The following is a 16,468-nucleotide window of genomic DNA, read 5'->3' on the forward strand; positions in this document are numbered from 1 at the left end:
TTGGAATGACCCGTTTTATTGTGGGCAGTTGAGATACATGGGTGTAAATATCAACGAAAGGAAGTTAATGGTTGACGTCTGTACATTACATTCTAACAAAGAAAGTGATGGTCTTGCAGTCAATTCAATGTACACTTCAGATACTTCAACTGTGACAGGCTCTGAGTAACTATTACTCATTCATCTGTGGAAAGACAGCTCATAGAAAATATAAAGCAACTCATGACTAAAAGTTTAATTGGTTAACACTTTTAAATCACACCTCTATCTATGTCTACTTAATTTTAATACAGCCATACAATACAAGTATACAAGGTTATTGTTGTGGTTAGAGAAAAATACAACCAAGGAAGGTGTGGAAATGCAAACATACAGCTGTTTTTAAACTTCTCACACATGTGAACCAGGTCAAACAAGGCTGAGGCCTCTTTTTGTACGATCTCATAATGCAGGTGAGGGAAAGAAATTATCACAAGTTTACTAAACATAGCCTGAGTCAAGTGTACAATATGCACACTTGAGGGAAATAAAAGCAATGCGACAACATAAAAATACTAAAGACCGCTGCTTCTCTGATCACTCTGGTAAAAATAAGTCTCTGATGTTTGTCCACGAGTTCCATCTTCTGGCAGCTGAGTGCCACTGGAGAAACAAAGGGACTGTCGGCCGGGGGCTTTGGGGAATAGTCACCGCGTTCCTCATCCAATATGACAGCAGAAAAAAGGGGGCTCAGGAAAACCAGCTGGGTTTCAGTGTTTTAAGTCTTTTCATCTGTCAATTTTTTTCTATATAAATCAATAAGTCTCAAGCTTTTCATTCCGCCTTCAAAAGAAGTTTCACGTGTGCCGCTCGAATTCTCTCGCTGCTGTTGTTGTTGTTGTTGTTGTTTCGTCCGTGTGACTTGACGCAGGCGGATGGGTTCTCATTGGTTATTTTTGGCTTTGGCGTGTGTGAGAATGTGAGACTTGAGGTTGGTCGACTGAGCGAATTTCTTATTGCAGCCGTCAAAAGGGCAGACGTAGGGTCGGTCTCCAGTGTGGATCCGCACGTGTGTGCGCAGGTTGAAGTCCAGAGAAAACCTTTTCCCGCAGCCTTCGAAGGTACACTGGGAGGGAGGAGAGGAGCAGGGCGGTCAGTCTTCACCATGATCAATCACAGTGCGACACATCTGACGTCAAAGTATTAGCCCAAATATATATATTTTTTGATTGAAATATGTCATTAGTCAGTCCCTCCAGGAAAACTTGTTCTTGCGATTGCAATAATTAATGGAAAAACAACAAATACTCGCAATTTACACTACATTTCATTTAGCTGACGCTTTTATCCAAAGCGACTTACAGCATATCGGTGGTATTTCTGCAGGAGCTTGATAATTTGCCAAGTTCCCTCTTCTTCTACTGCTACTACTACTACTACACACACTCATTAGCAGCTCTGCAGGCAAAAAGAGGTATTTAAGAAGTATCACGGCAAAGTATTTCCAAACAAAGCTTCATCAACAAAAATAGCTCCACTTCCATCGTCAGCGAGGCTCTTCAGCCTTTCCTCTTATCGGTCCTTCCCTGCATCAGTTTAATCCGACAGTATGTGTGAAATTGCTAATTTTAGTTTTTACAACGTTCCAGTTGACAGATTGCATTTTGTTTTTGTGCACAGTAGGCGTTAAATTAACATTATTTTGTAAGTATTTAAAGCACTCTTTTATACAGATGCAGCCTACCTATTCTGTATCAAAGACTATTTTATAAAGCTGTTACTTTTTTTTTTTTTTTTGTAACTTTCAGTCCATGGTTCTTTAAAGGTAGTCGTAAAAAAATAAGTATTTTTCCACGATTAGAAATTTTTGCCGATGCCTGCATTTATACAGAAAAAAAAACATAAGACTTCACAAATTGCACTGCAATTTTTGAGAAAAGAGAGAAAAATCTAGTATTTTTGATCGCAACATTAACACAACACAAAACAAAAAAAAAATCCTGGAGGGACTGAATAGTTATACAGAATAATTCATTAAAACAGATCAAGTGAATTCAAATGAGAATCATGAAAACATTCCTAAAGTTGGAGATCCTACGAAGGCTCAAAATCTCCGCAGCCAGTTGGACTGGAGGCCTCTGATTTATCCAGCAAAGACAAAGTTTTACTGAAATTCGGTACTCGGTGTGTGAGAACTTCTGAGCCCCACGATGGAGAATCACCTTATTATCTCGTTCTCCTTCGCGTGAATTTGACTTCAAATAGTGTCGAGTCCGTGTGGTCGAGTGTGACGCGAGTCCAGAGTCTTACCTGGAAGGGTTTCTCCCCCGTGTGAACGAGTTGGTGGCGTTTGAGCTTGGAGCTCTCAACAAAGGCCTTGCCGCACTCGGCGCAGACGTGCACGCGGGGCCCGTGGGTGTGGAGATGCTTCCTCATGGCCGAGTTATCCCTGAACATCTTTGTGCAGCCCTGGGGACCGAAGAAAGCACAGCACAGACTTGACAAACAACACAGACATATAAATAATGTATGGTTCTTTGCTGCAAGGTTGTCAGTGCCACGGGGTTGTACGTGGGGGCTTTGTTTTCCGTGTATAGGAATGTAAAGTGTCAAGTGTTCGCAGCTTTTTCTCAGTACTGTGCCTCGCACTCGGAGAGCAGACCGCTCACGGAGCCAAGAAAACCATTTACATTAGCAAGGTCAGATAAGGCCTGATTTTTCTTGTACGGACATAAAAAAATCAATACGCTCAAGTCTTATCTTTGCTTTTAAATAACCTTTATGTGAGATTTTCAAGTACTCGCATAGCACCAATGTGTAAGACTATTAAACCTGTCAGGAGCCGTGAACTCAATTTTTGCCAAAATGCCGACACGCTTCCTGTGCGGGACGCCATCATCAGACTCACTTTATGAGGGCAGGCTATCGTCCGGGGAGCATCGTCCTCTTTGACTTTCCTGGGCTTCATTCTGTTTTCAAAAAAAAAAGGAGGGACACGATTTGTGGTTTCTCAGACATTCCTTTCTTTCAAGTTCCTGTTTCATCTGCTTGAAATGTAGAATTCTTCGGTGAATCGAAAACATGTCTGTTAACCACCTCTACTTGACATTTCACCTCCAGATAGCACATGCAAACAGGAAAGGGAAATACGGCAAACAGATTGTGAGAAGATATTAAAAGGGGAAGTAGTAGGTATAATAATAGTAACCCTGTGACCTCGCCATAAAATAAGCCTGTCCTACATTCAGCTGATCTGCATTAATAACACCCCCAGAGATGAATCATTCATCTGAAACAGTTTCAATGATAGCTCAAGTCTTTCTTTGCAAAGATGTAAAACAATTCCCTGGTTGATATCGATGTATAAGATTTACCTGGTTTGACAGAACACGCAGTTCAACTAGACATTTTCGTACATTTAAAAGAAAAAGATGAAATAACTATTAGATCAGAAAAACTAAGAAGAGACCGGAGGCTTCGCTGTGAGACGCGGCTGCAGCTACAGCCACCATCTGCCGTTTAGGGGACATTAGTCCATTGTACCGTCTACCGATTGTCAGCGTGAGACGTTTAGGGACCATCTGTAAACCAACTATAGAAAATAACCTGTATTTTGAGGTGGATGGTGCAATCAAATCGTTGACAGGTCGATCGTAATAAAATAAAATTGTGAAGATTCATTCTTCGACAAAATAACTGGGCGGATACGACACAATGAAAATATCTGTAAGCCTGGAAGTTTTGCAGAACAGGACCCCCAAAACATGACAAGACTCTTCAGGGCACATTTTATAATGAATTATTCATCATTTTACATCAATAAACAATCTAATAAAGGTCCACAGAAACCTTTCTTAGACCCTTTAATAACACAGATGGTTTCTTTTAAATATAATATTTCTTATTCTTCCAATTTATGGTGAAATTACTTGAAGTTTTATGCTTTATCTAATTTTCAATTTTACTTTTTTTTTTTTTTTTTTTTTACCATATTCAATCATTCATTCTCATTATTTAGTAAAACCTTTTTTTCTAATTGTAATTATTTATTGAACACAGCGTTAAGACTATCCCACCATGAATTCACAACACATATTATTTGACCATACGACCAAACATAAAAACACATCGCCAAACCAAAGTTTCATATGCCCGCTTTTGACCTTTCAGATTTAAGCAACAGAGTATCTGATTAGCAACAGCAGTATTTTCTGGCATCATCATCATCATCATCATCATAACTATTTGGACAGGTAGAAACAACAAAACACACGCACTCACCTGGCAAACTCAGCCAGCTGTTTGGGGTCTGAGAGGTCGATCCCCGGGATGCCACCAGGGGGCAGCTTCTTCCCCGTCATGTACTCGGAGTAGTCTGGAGGGGAGTTCTCCCCGACGATCTGCTCCTCCACCACCGACTCATGGTCAATGTCTTTATTGTCATCTAGAAAAACATTACAGAGACTGAACCGATAACATATTGGTGTCACCCTTGGCTGCAAGCCTCGGGAGGCTGAGAACATCTGGCTCTCAGGTTATATTAGGAGTCACATCACTGTTGCAGAATTTGAGAAATCACATGAGGACAAAAGTAGTGTTTCCACATATTTAAAAGGGAAGTGATAATTTGCACAAATGCAAACCCTTTACTTGTAATCCGCACTCAAGTAAGTAAAAAAAAAAAAAAAAAAGGGAGAAAATTTATCAATTTGATTCAAAAATAGCTGTCCATGTAAATCTGGTTGAATCACCTTTGCGTAGGAAATATGTAAAGTTGCCATGACTTGTCAATTAATCGATTTGTTGATACAGACAGGAAATTATTTGGCAACTATTTTGATTGTCCATTAATGTTGTTTTAAAATGCAAAAATTCTGGTGTCTTCCAAAATTAAATAATCATTATTTGCAGGCATTCATTAAATACTACGCTATACAAATAACCTGGATAACAACAACAACAACAAAAGACAAACAAGCATATTATCAGTTAAGAACAAAAAAAACAACAACAACTAATGCTTGTTCTATAATAGCAGAAATAACAAAATAAGAATTTAAACTTGCTGACAATTAATCTCATTTCATGAACGTGAAACTCATCGTGAAGACAGGAAAAAAGGCGTGAATTCGTTTGATTGAGGTGTTCACGTGTTCAATTCGTCTTTACCGCCTACCAACCAGCAGAGAGCACTAAAAATAGAGCCGGAGCTGCGCCGTCGCTCCGACACGAACCACTGACAAGATAAACCAGCTGTGAAACACAACCGACGGGCCTCACAACATACGGTCACCGTACGAGTCTGTCCAATAGTAACCGACGGATCGCCACACTAGGTCAATATTTAGTCTCCGCGCGCGCCGCGCAGTCTCACCGCGCGCGGGGAGTTCGCCGGATGGCAGGCGCGAGGGGCTGTCTGGCTAAAATAGCAACGGCAGCAGCGCGAGCTAACCGCGAAATTATTATTATTATTTTTTTTTAAGGGGGCTAATTAACGACCTCGCTCCAAATTTCACGCTTTTCTTTAAACTTTCGCACGCTTTACGGCGCGGTATTAAGCTGATATTGTTCAGCGAGTGCGCCACAATCCTGCGGCCTGCGAGTATCCCAAACCCGGCTGTGTGACTCCCCCTCCTCCTCCTCCCCCCCCACACACGCGCCGCCGCCATCTCTGCCTGGCCGCGACTATCGCCATTTTTTCGGGGCCGCCGCCATACTTACTAGTCTCGGGGAATATGGCGGCGCCCAGCAACACCTAAAACATGGCCTCCCTTCAAAACAAAAACATTTCGGCGTGCCGCAGCGGGGTTTTGAGTCGAAAACTTGACTCGTAGGTCGCTTTTCGTGGCGGTGCGACGGACAACTCCAGGAACTAGTCTGGTGCAGCAGGACAACGCCCTGGAAATGAGGCCTCATGCAACGGCTAACAACAGAGCAGAGACGAGGCTGTGCTCACGTTACTTACCCGATGCCCACATTGTAACAGAGAACTCTCCCTCCAGTGTCTTTATTTGCACTTGCTTCTGTTCCCATTTTCGTCCTCCGGCCTCCGAACCGCTTAAATAGCTCTTTTTGCCCGCTTTCTTGCCGCCGCCGCCGCCTCCTCCGCCTCGCTTCACCCGACCCACTGAGCTCTTCCCGGCCACGGTCACTAAAGTCTGCTCGATGTACTCGTCCTCCGCCCCGGGAGCGGGCACCGGGATGAGGATCTGGTCCTCGAACCCGCCGCCGTCCGTGTGCAGGTCCGAGTCATCCCCGCCGACCACCTCCTCCCGGGTCTGGACCAGGATCACCTCCTGGTGGTGGTGGTGGTGGTGGTGGTGGATCGAGTTGGGGTCGTCCGTGACCAGCGGCTGGAGCGCGATCATGGGCTGCCCGTCGTCGTCGTCGTCGTCTTCGTCGTCGTCTTCATCGTCTTCGTCGTCGTCGTCGTCATCCCCGCCGACCACCGTGGTCTCGATGGTCTCCACCGGTATCGTCTCCACCTCTATCTCGTGGAGCTCCACGATCTCGGCCGGCATCTCCGAGCCGTCTGTCTCGATGTACAGCGTATCTCCGGATGCCATATTGAAATCCGCCAGCTTGCCTGTTTCATTCACGCCGTGTTGTGCGCTCCTTTTTGGACCTCACAAACAACACGCACACACCCCCTGCTCTGCTCCTGCCTCTTGCCGCTTCCCCCCTTCTTCGATAACAACTCTCTCCACTCAGTCCCACGGCAGTTCTCGTCGCCACTATGCTCCGTCATATCGAAACATCGCGAGACTTCAGTGAACCCAATGAGAACAGTGCTGCTGGGGGTTCCAGGGAGGTTCCCAAAACTTTGCGGACGTGACGTTTAAGCATGTTTGTCCCAAAAGCACCAGTGGTGGAATGTAACAGTAGATTTACTCAAGTACTCTACTGAAGTACAAATTTGAGGTATTTGTACTTTACTTGAGTATTTCTATTTGATATACAACTTAGGCTGCTTTTAAGATTACAGTTTTTCATTCATCACTATTTTGCACATTACTGTGACCTGTAATATTAATCCAAAACATCATAGCCTATAAGTGTAAAACACTGTCAGGGAGCATTTAGTGCAGAGTGTTGTTTAGACTACATTTAATTTTGATACTTCAAGTATCATAGTGACCTTTGATAAATTGCTTATTGACCTTGATCGATTGATATTGTTTTTGGTGTGTCGTCTACTTTATTGCGCGTTCAGCACAACTGGAAACCTGCTTTTCTTTTTTCTTATACAAAAAATAATTTTAATTTGTGAGGATTTTCACTTGGAAAACTTTGAGCTCAAAGCATGCAGTGGAGATAAATTAATACTGCCCCCATGCTGCATCACAGCATCTACATAATTATGATCAAAACGGACTATGTATGTAGTTATGCAGGCCGAAGACGTATATAGGAGGTAAATTAAAGAAAAAAAACCTACTGCTGCTCTGCTCTTTGAGAATTTGAGCTTCTGATGGTAAAACACCTGCTGTGAGATCACAGTGTGCCCATATGAGCTGCATAGAAAGCAGTGGTGCAGCATTTTTTTTTTTTTTGCATCGACTGCCATTTATGCACTCTGAAGTTATATCAATAATTGTGAGCAGCACCCCTATGAGTTGCCCTTTTTTTTTTTTGTTACAGCCAAAAAAGGTCTGGGCTTTATACAGGTCACGATACAATCTATTAGGAGTTCATGTATATCAATATTGAAGCCTGCAGAGTTTTATTCAACCTAAACATAATATAGACATGGAAAGTTGTAGAAACAATTACACAACTGCATTTTTCAAATTTAGTTTTTGTATGAAAAAATGAAAACTCATTTCAATCTTTAAATAAAAATCTTCTTTTATAAACATATTTGCTGCTGAAAGCGGCTGCTGTTGGTGTTAGAACCAAATCACAACAAATTTCACATCTGCGGTCTTTTTTGCAACATTTTTAAAACACAGGAAGGCTGAACAGACAGAGCTCAGATGTTTCACACGTCTCTGTGCTGCACCAGCTGTAATTTATGGCATCTATTTAATAACAAAAAAAAAGAAGAAAAGAAATATTTTTGGACAGACAAAAGCACCAGACAGGCATCAAAAATAATTCCAAACGATCACAAAAGTAAAGAGACGACCTCATTTATCCAAGACATTGTTCACAGTTTTATTTGAATTCATTTTAAACGTAGTGTTTCTTTTTGTTGTTGTTGTCAAACCAGGAAGCACTCTGTCATAAAAGGAGAGAATAAAATGAACAATACTTCACCATATCCTTGCAGCCAATAAACATTTTATTAACAACATGATCACAAATACTCTGGTGTATTATTTATATTTTTTTTTTTTAGTTTATAAGGTTGTAATATCCAAAGAAGTTTATTCCACCCTTGGTTTCAGGTCGAAGCCTATGTTTCTCTGCCGTGGTTCCACATGTTACTGTATTGGTGAAAAGGATAAAAAACTTAAAAAAAAATGTTTCAGGTCACATGTTGAGAAAAAAAAATGTATGTGCTTGCAAATGTATCTCAAACAAAACCAAATGAAAGCAACCAATATAAAATGCAAAAAGCTGTCATAAAATGATGTCCAATAATATTATCGACATTATCATTACTATCATACTCTCATTATCATTTCCTCATTATTACCATTGCACCAACTACTCTACCACTATTCATATTAACATTACATTGACAATCATAAGAATGATAGTAATAATAATGAAAATGATAGTAATAATAATAATAATAAAAAGTTTTAAACAAACTTGTGAAAAAGCAAAATAAATAAAATCATAAGAATTTTATCCATTTTCCTTTGGGCTAAGAACAGAGGGGAGAACTGGGCTTACAAACAGACAAAAATGTTACAAAATCAGAGTAATCAGTGCGAGAGGGTGCCCCGTTCACGTCTCTCCCTCGAAACAAACAAATCAAATGTTACACAGACATGTCTGAGGTGTCACAGCAACGTTGCCGCGTTGCTTCAACGCCACGGCTGAACAGGATGAATAGATGTCACAGTTTGGGCCTCCGTTCCTGACTTCTCCTCCTCTTCCTCCTCCTCTTCCTCCTTTTCCTCCTCCTCCTCTTCCTCCTCCTCTTCCACCTCTTCCTCCTCCTCCTCCTCAGGGCCACAGCAGCTGCTGCAGAGGGCAATGGTTCAAAAGGTGGTTCATGTGTGGGAGAAGCTCTGAGAGATTATGTCGTGCTAATTCGACTGAGTTCATGTCTAATGGCTGTAAGGAGAGAGAAATGTGTGAAAGAAAGTTAGGTTAATTATACATGTTAGATTGATGACATCATCTCACAACCTATTACCCTAAATTCATTAAACAGGTTACATAAAATATAAAGAGCGTTCCAGGAACAAAAAGACACAAGGACAACATGAAGCATTCATTTAAAAAAATATAATGCAAATGTATACATTATGAGCTATTTTAGCATATTTTACTATCTGTAAACAATGTAATTACTACAAGTATTCACTGTAATCGCTCAAAATATGTCACATTTATCGCTCAGGTAAATTGACAGTTGTAATTAATTTAATTATCAGGTTTATTTTGTAATTACCATCATTTTTTGTCACAAAATTATATAAATATTTGTTTAATATATGTCATCATAGTCGCTGTAATAATCATTTATTTGATTTTAGTATTATTTTACAACATAGTACTATTTTTCTTATATTGTTGTATAAAGAGATGTGTTGCAGTCTAATTTAATATTCATTCAAATATTGTAATTATTTATATGTGTCTAGTACATGTGTTACTGTTGCTACAATGTGATATTTGCAGGTAATTAGGATTGAAGATGACATCATCATTAAAAAGGTGGTTTTTATCAGACTTGAACTATCAATTTGACGTTTGAAGTTATTCATGATTTTGTACAAAAGGTGACACAACTGATTCCCTGGGTGGACAGTGGGATGAATATGTTATGATGTTTGTGGAGCACATAATAATATTGAGATAAAGTGGAATAATTGCTCAACAATATTTACATTGTTCTTACTTGTATGATTTAACACATCATCTGTTTTTCTGAAAATGCTGATTTCTCTTTCGGGCTGATGTATTAAATGCTCATGTTTAATGTTCTGGGGATCTAGTGCAACCTAGTGGTCACAACTGTACATAACTACCAAACTCCCACAATCCCACTGGATAGATTTCCCAATTAGATATTCATTAACATAAATTAGGGGAGAGACAGCTCCCTGAATGTTGATTGATAAACTCTCTTCGGTGTTTCCAGAGAAAATTAAACATACCATCGATGATTTCATCCTTCACTTTGTGCAATTCACGGAACACCTCGTCCAGGATTTCCTTTTGAAGCACAAAGAAATAAATAACACAAGTGTTCATAATACAACACATATTATTATTTATATTAGAAATGTCTGTTCACAGGTTCAGAGCAGGAAACAGCTATTTTATCATCCACATGCCAAAATCAAAAAGCATACAGTCTACATTTCACCTGGTGCTAATTTCAAGTTGTGCCTTTGTGCTTGTATGAAGTTAACTCGGTGGGTTTTCGTACCTGTTTCATTCTATCGAGGTCTAAAGAGTCTGTTTCGCTCCCACTCCCCGCAGGTCGTACCCTGCATGACAAAAAGAAAAATCATTCTCTATCACACTGCCTGCTATTGTTCTGCTTCATAGACACATTCAGTGAGCTGTGGAGCTGCCAGCTCTCACCTCGAAACCATTGACCTGTCTGCAGAGTTAGCTCGGTCCCACGGCTTCTTCGCACCATCTAGATGACAGAGGAACAGCGCGAGATGAAATAACCAGCAGGTATATAATTACATTTACAGAGTTGATGTCCAGATGGACAAAAGTGCAGAGACTGAGACACAAAATGCTTCTATATAGAACATGCATTCTTATTTACATCACAGTTAGTAGTGGTTTTGACTTGGAAAAACAAGGAAAGATATGGCTAAATAAGGCTGACTTCTCTGAGACTAAGAGTCCCACGCATTAAATAATATATAAATGAACATTTTGTGTGTTTGTAACATGTTGTAGTTGCTTTAGTTTCCTCACCTGTGGCGTTTTGTCCACCCCGGGTGCTGGGTGATGGACAATTTGGGTCGTCCTATGGAAACAAAAAGGAATCAATAAGCATCACTAATACTACTACAATCATTAGTATCATCATCCTCATTATGCACACTGCAGTTTGAAGTAAAATATTTTCCATTTACTTGTCTCCCCTTCATTAAACAGGCTTCTTTAATCTGACTACTTTGTGCTTTCTCATCAATTCACTAATCATTGTGACTTCAACAAAGTTCCTCTCTGTTTCCTTCATCAAGCAAATGGTAACAATGATCATTATCATGCTCATGTAATCACTGTCAACTTATCCTGATCCCCAAATAAATCATCACTATAAATTATCACCTTAAATCAAAGTGGCTTTTGTTTTCCATTCACTTACATTTTGGCTGTCCTCAGGCTTCTCTGAGGCTGCTTTCCTTCTGGGGGAAAGAAGAAGCCTCAAATTAGAACAAGAATTTTATCTCAATCCACAAAAATGCATATCAATATTTTAAAAAATGTGATGATTATACACATCCTGATTAAAGACTTAAGTGACCATCTGTGTCTAATGTGGCTGCAGGATGTCGATGTAAAATGACTGTGTTGGTTTCAGGTCATTGCTCTGACCTTCGTGCCAGCAGAGCGTTCATCTCCTCCATCAGTCCTCCACTCCCCCCACTTGTTCGGTTGGCTTCATTTTTGGCGCTTGAAGAGCTGTCCTCAGGCTGAGGAGAGGAGAGTCCAGAGCTACTTGTTATTTTCTGATTCATACAAACAGTAAACATCAGCATGTACGTCAGTCAGGATCGGAGGAGATAATCCACTTATATCCTGCGAGACTTAGAGACATTTCATGAAAACATCAAATCCATGAGCACAAATTGGTGCCTCACTCTTTGGACACGACGCAGTTTGGCTCCAGCGATCATGGCGGCGAGACCCGTTGCTGCAGGGGGTTCGTCGGTGTGGCTCCCTCCGCCAATGGGCAGCGGAGGAGGGAGAGGAGGTTGGGGTGCTCCCGCTGAGGGCGGCGGTGGGCCCGGCGGTGGTGGAGGGGGAGGAGGGCCACCCATGATCACCGGTGGAGGTATGACTGGTGGGGCCACGGAGAGCACAGCAGGGTGGCCTTGGAAAGGAGAACCTGGAGGGCAAGTGGAAGAAAGTCTTACACAATATTACCCTAAAATTATACTTGTATGAGTATTTTTTTTTTAATCAGATGTACTTGGATGACAATACAAACTACTTTTAGTGCCTGAGAGAAACATTTTACTACATATACTTTTCGTGTGAGTACCTGAGTTGGAGGTCCGTCGCTCCCGCTCCATGTGTGCCTGCATCTGCTGCTGCTGCTCCATCATTTGCCTGCAGGGACAGGAAGGAAGCACATGTGGTCATTTAGTATCGCAGTGTCATTCTAAATTTGTTGGCTCACTACAACAGGGATCGCCAGAAAAAAGTTAAAGATACTTTATATATCAAGAGGCCCAATTCGTGATGAGTGATTTCAAACGTAGCAACTGTTTGATCCATTATGGCCCAAATATAATGAAGTCAAGCGCTCCATAATTTATGTTTTACCTTGTTTCTTTCAGTTTTTTCCCTGATGGAGGAGGAAAAACAACAAAAATAACTTCTTATTCTTGTTAGTTCTTATGTAAAGGCATTTTCAAGCAGCACTGGTATTTGTGATGTGATGTTAGGAGACAGTTTTCTATACTTACCTATCAAACAGAAACAGACACACATTACTACCCATTCAGTGTTGTACTTGTGTCCACCTGATGAACACTACTCTAATTCAGCACCAAGAAATTGTGTAACATCTTCATTTTAGAGTAGCAAGTCGCTGCTACACTTGCTGCTGTTCAGTATCAGCTCTCGTATTAATGACAGCACTGGCCGATGGGATCTCTTTTATCAGTTGCTCTCACCAGCTTTGATTTAAGGAGCTTGAAGGCTCGAAGACATTGTAACTTTCTAAATAGGACTTAAAGTCTTGATGCACTCTTTCCTTTTTAGTCTTACAGCGCAATGTAAATGTCTTTCTCTTCATCTGTCCAGACCCACATCACTCTCCTCTTCCTCTCCTCCGTGTCCCGATCGAACCCTCCTCTTCTTTCCTCTCACATGTCTGTCTTTGATGTGAGAAGCATATGTATGTCATGACTCAGGAGAGAGAGAGAGAGAAAGGAGACAGCTCACAGAGAGGAAGTGGAATTTTCCAGCTGTGTTGGACAGGAGAAATGCTGAGACAGCAATTTCCCCTGATGTGACAGCAGCGCGCGCCGCGGGAGCAGAGCTGCTGAGCAATACTGCCTCGCTACCACCGGAGAGAGCTCAGTCAAATTAATTTGCAAACACACGGACATACACACGCACAAACCAGAAAAACCCACACACATAAGCACACAATCTCCCCGCACAATCACAGACGTAATCCTTTGTGCCAGAGGAACAGTTTAGTCATGGGATCAGATAGAGCCATAACGCCCATCATATTTGCTCTCTTAAGCCCTGGCATTTGGCATTTGGATGAACCAATAGGCAGAGCTGAAACAGGTTTAAAAACAGCAACAAAGACCCAGCTGTGCCCAAGTCTGTCTCTAAAGGTGGAGAGAAGAATAGCAGCCATAGTGGAAGAAATGCAGGCCACATTGTAAACCCTAGAAACTACCTCCAGCATTACTTTGTATACTACTTATCTATTATTTTGGATGATTTTGATTGACTCCTCTAGGTTCTCCTTGAGCTGGCGCAGAAATTCTTCAACCTGCCTCGATTTGATTCAGAAAAAAGGGACTTCTTGAGTTTTAGCTGCTCTTAAAGCTCACCGTCTTTATCTGACAGGAGGGAGTCCTGTGAGGGAGGCAGACAATACCGGAAGGAAGGAGAGGGATAAAAAACAACAGGAATATAAGTCACTAAGGGCAGCAGTGTGCTTATCTCCGTTGCTCGAGCTCATACTCTCTCTCTGTGTGACAGGTTGTCAGACACATAGGACTGCATTTTACTAACCTAATCCTCGCCACTGTTCCCATTTGGACAGAGGTCACTTATAGTTCAGCCACTGGTCTAGAAATAATTCAGTAAAATGTCCCACAAGCCTTCATGCATGCACTAAAATACATGAAGTCTCACAGGTAAACATTTCAGAAGCGAGAAGTAAAGGTCACATCACCGGTGGGAAGCTCTAAATATCGACTCTTTTACTTTTTTCAACAGTTCAGTCTTTGGAGTGTCACTCCGACTGTATCGATGTGCTTTTCTCACATTGCTTGACATCAGTGCTTGTCACTTAGTGAAAGGTCCTGAAAAGCTCCTTGTTGTGGCTGATTCCATATGAAAACAATACTGCTATTGTTAGAGAAAATGGTTTGGTAATTTCACATAAAGAGGATTCTGTATTTGTGTTTTTTTTCCTGTGCTCTTCTCAGGCTCGGCTCATTTTAGAAAAAATGTGATGTCATACTTTTGTTAAATCAGACTTTATTTGCACCAGAATGTGATGATAGTTGTGCAGTTGTTTGTCACTGTCATTAGTCTGTACGAGGACTATATTAGCTCTGCGTATTTTAGCACCTTTCAGCTCATTGTTTTGGTTTCACTGTCACTGTTCACATCTCATCTCATTGAGTGACAATTCTTTGTGACCACCTCTTTCACATACATGTTTGTTTTTTTGTAAAGCACTTTAAATTGCATTGTTGCTAGAATGTGAAAATTTGCTTGCCTTTCTTCTCAGCAGCAGGCAGCCATTTTCAGAAAAATGCTCTTAAAACTTTAGTCGACACTACCTGCCTCACATCAACCAGCAGCCAGACTAAGTTAGCGACAAGCCTGTTTAACATTTAACTGCCTAAAAGAGAATTGTTCGCCTCAGAAGTAGGTGGAGAACAAAAACTGTGCTAAAAGGAGAGTGAATAGTGGTGACTTTACAGTCTTTACGTCTGGATGTGTAAATAGCAACTGTTTTCTGCCAATAAGTGTCCAAAAGTCTACTAACAAAGTGTCACTTCACAGAGAAGTCCTTTAGATTTGAAGTCTTAGATATTCATTTGTATGTTCTCAGTCAACACGTTTTTACCTCGCTCTCTGAGCTTCTATCTCATCTGAAGTCGGTCCATTCTGGACTTGGCGCTGGAGAGCTGGACCTGCACATGCAAATGAAAGCAGAGAAAGAGACACAGATAAAGCAAAGTTGACCTTAATAATCCATTAGCAGCTCTGTAATGTTAATTAAAATTAGTAGCAGTCAAGACAATTAACTGCCAAATGACAGGGAATTAAACAGCAGTTGATCATCATGTCTTTTTTTTTTATAATAAGCGATGTTCAGTGAAAAGCATATTAACCCCTCTCTCTATGTAAATGAGCATAAATTGATTCATTCACTTCTACTGAAGGCAAGAAGAACATAATCCATGGTTGCTTGGCCCTGCTTTCACACTGCTCCTCCGGTTTATGCTCCAAACACGCCGTCTGATTATTAATGCTGAGTGAGACGATATCTGGGAACAATATACCCATCTCAGTCTTCTGGGAAGCTGCGAATTATCTTTTCAAATTCACACAAAAAGTCAAAATGAGCACAAACACCCACTAGCACATAAACAAATGTCAGCCGGAGACCCGTGAGTATTATTTTGCGACGGAATGCAACTTGTGTGTTATGAAAAGTAAAAAAAACAGAGCAGATGAGTCTGGAGAGTGTTTGAGCTGCTCTCCCACTGCAGCTTCTCTAATGTCTGCTGTTAGAGGTGTTAAAGGTCACAGACAGGAGAGACATTTTGACCATTATTTTTTGAAAATTCTCTAAAGAGCAAAGATTGAGCAAAGACGTGTTAAAATAACTGTGGTCAGTTTATTAATATACAAAAATCAGAAGAGAGGAGGATCACAATCAAAGACTTGCGAGTCTGTTATCTCCCCTCTGTCTTATGATGAGTTACAAGGCACTTGCAATGTAATCCCTTTAACGCCATAAGTGAGATCTGCAGATGGAGAGGCTGATAAGGAATGTAATTAATTTAAGACAAGATAAGACGAGTACAAGAGGACGTCAACTCTGGGATTACAATCTAGATTGGAGTGAATCATCAGCTTGCAATGAAACTTTTCTTATGACTGACCTCCTCTGGGACAATATTAAACTTTATTGTTCCTCACGGGAACAACTTCAGAAGAAAGATGGAGAATTTACGCTCACATTCGTGTTTTGGCATCGTTCTCTTATGGGAGTTAAGAAAGAGGATGAAGTCGTTTTAAAATCTTGCAGCGTTTTGCAGTTTTATCTTGTTGATTTACGATTGCCGTCCTCTTCAACTTTAATTGAAAGTTGTAAAAAGAAGCAGAGACTGTTCTTCATTTAGATTAACTTCCGAAGACCATGTCCCCTTCTGCCTAATGAAAGGTGTCCCTAACG

The 16,468-nt window shown here is 40.9% G+C and overlaps 2 protein-coding genes across 5 annotated transcripts in view; both read right to left on the minus strand.

The window, feature by feature from the left end:
• Window positions 1-6,765, minus strand: yy1b (YY1 transcription factor b). Of its 2 annotated transcripts, none has more exons than XM_069158555.1 (5): window positions 5,945-6,765; window positions 4,261-4,423; window positions 2,888-2,948; window positions 2,290-2,448; window positions 1-1,105 (listed from the first exon to the last, which is right to left on the minus strand). In XM_069158555.1, exons 1-5 carry the CDS (start codon window positions 6,543-6,545, stop codon window positions 923-925), a joined length of 1,167 nt encoding a protein of 388 aa, XP_069014656.1. In that variant the 5' UTR covers window positions 6,546-6,765; the 3' UTR covers window positions 1-922. The 2 variants fall into 2 exon arrangements, with proteins under 2 accessions (XP_069014656.1, XP_069014657.1); XM_069158556.1 differs by having other exon boundaries at window positions 4,261-4,411; window positions 5,945-6,756.
• Window positions 6,766-8,122: 1,357 nt separating this feature from the next.
• evlb (Enah/Vasp-like b) overlaps window positions 8,123-16,468 on the minus strand; it is a 46,368-nt gene continuing 38,022 nt past the window's right edge. For 2 of the 3 annotated variants that reach the window (XM_069158554.1, XM_069158552.1), the window contains exons 4-13: window positions 15,131-15,197; window positions 12,341-12,408; window positions 11,937-12,184; window positions 11,671-11,768; window positions 11,441-11,480; window positions 11,044-11,095; window positions 10,693-10,750; window positions 10,535-10,595; window positions 10,260-10,317; window positions 8,123-9,210 (exon numbers count right to left, since the gene is read on the minus strand). In XM_069158554.1, the coding sequence (XP_069014655.1) occupies window positions 9,173-9,210; window positions 10,260-10,317; window positions 10,535-10,595; window positions 10,693-10,750; window positions 11,044-11,095; window positions 11,441-11,480; window positions 11,671-11,768; window positions 11,937-12,184; window positions 12,341-12,408; window positions 15,131-15,197 (788 nt within the window). In that variant the 3' untranslated portion in view covers window positions 8,123-9,172. The remainder of the gene's footprint in view (window positions 9,211-10,259; window positions 10,318-10,534; window positions 10,596-10,692; window positions 10,751-11,043; window positions 11,096-11,440; window positions 11,481-11,670; window positions 11,769-11,936; window positions 12,185-12,340; window positions 12,409-15,130; window positions 15,198-16,468) is intronic. The other variant, XM_069158553.1, reaches the window with a different exon arrangement.

The sequence above is a fragment of the Embiotoca jacksoni genome, unplaced genomic scaffold, assembly GCF_022577435.1.
Source record: "Embiotoca jacksoni isolate LCO1_2020_lvr unplaced genomic scaffold, fEmbJac1.0.p SCAF_23, whole genome shotgun sequence".
Taxonomy (NCBI): domain Eukaryota; kingdom Metazoa; phylum Chordata; class Actinopteri; family Embiotocidae; genus Embiotoca; species Embiotoca jacksoni.

What these genes read in the sequence shown, in the direction of transcription:
- yy1b (XM_069158555.1), bottom strand. Translation starts at nt 6,545, where the DNA reads ATGGCATCCGGAGATACGCTGTACATCGAGACAGACGGCTCGGAGATG. An exon ending in TGTTACAATGTGGGCATCGG is followed by an intron (nt 4,424 to 5,944) that starts GTAAGTAACGTG and finishes ATGTTTTTCTAG; the next exon opens with ATGACAATAAAGACATTGAC. An exon ending in CGATAGCCTGCCCTCATAAA is followed by an intron (nt 2,449 to 2,887) that starts GTGAGTCTGATG and finishes TTCGGTCCCCAG; the next exon opens with GGCTGCACAAAGATGTTCAG.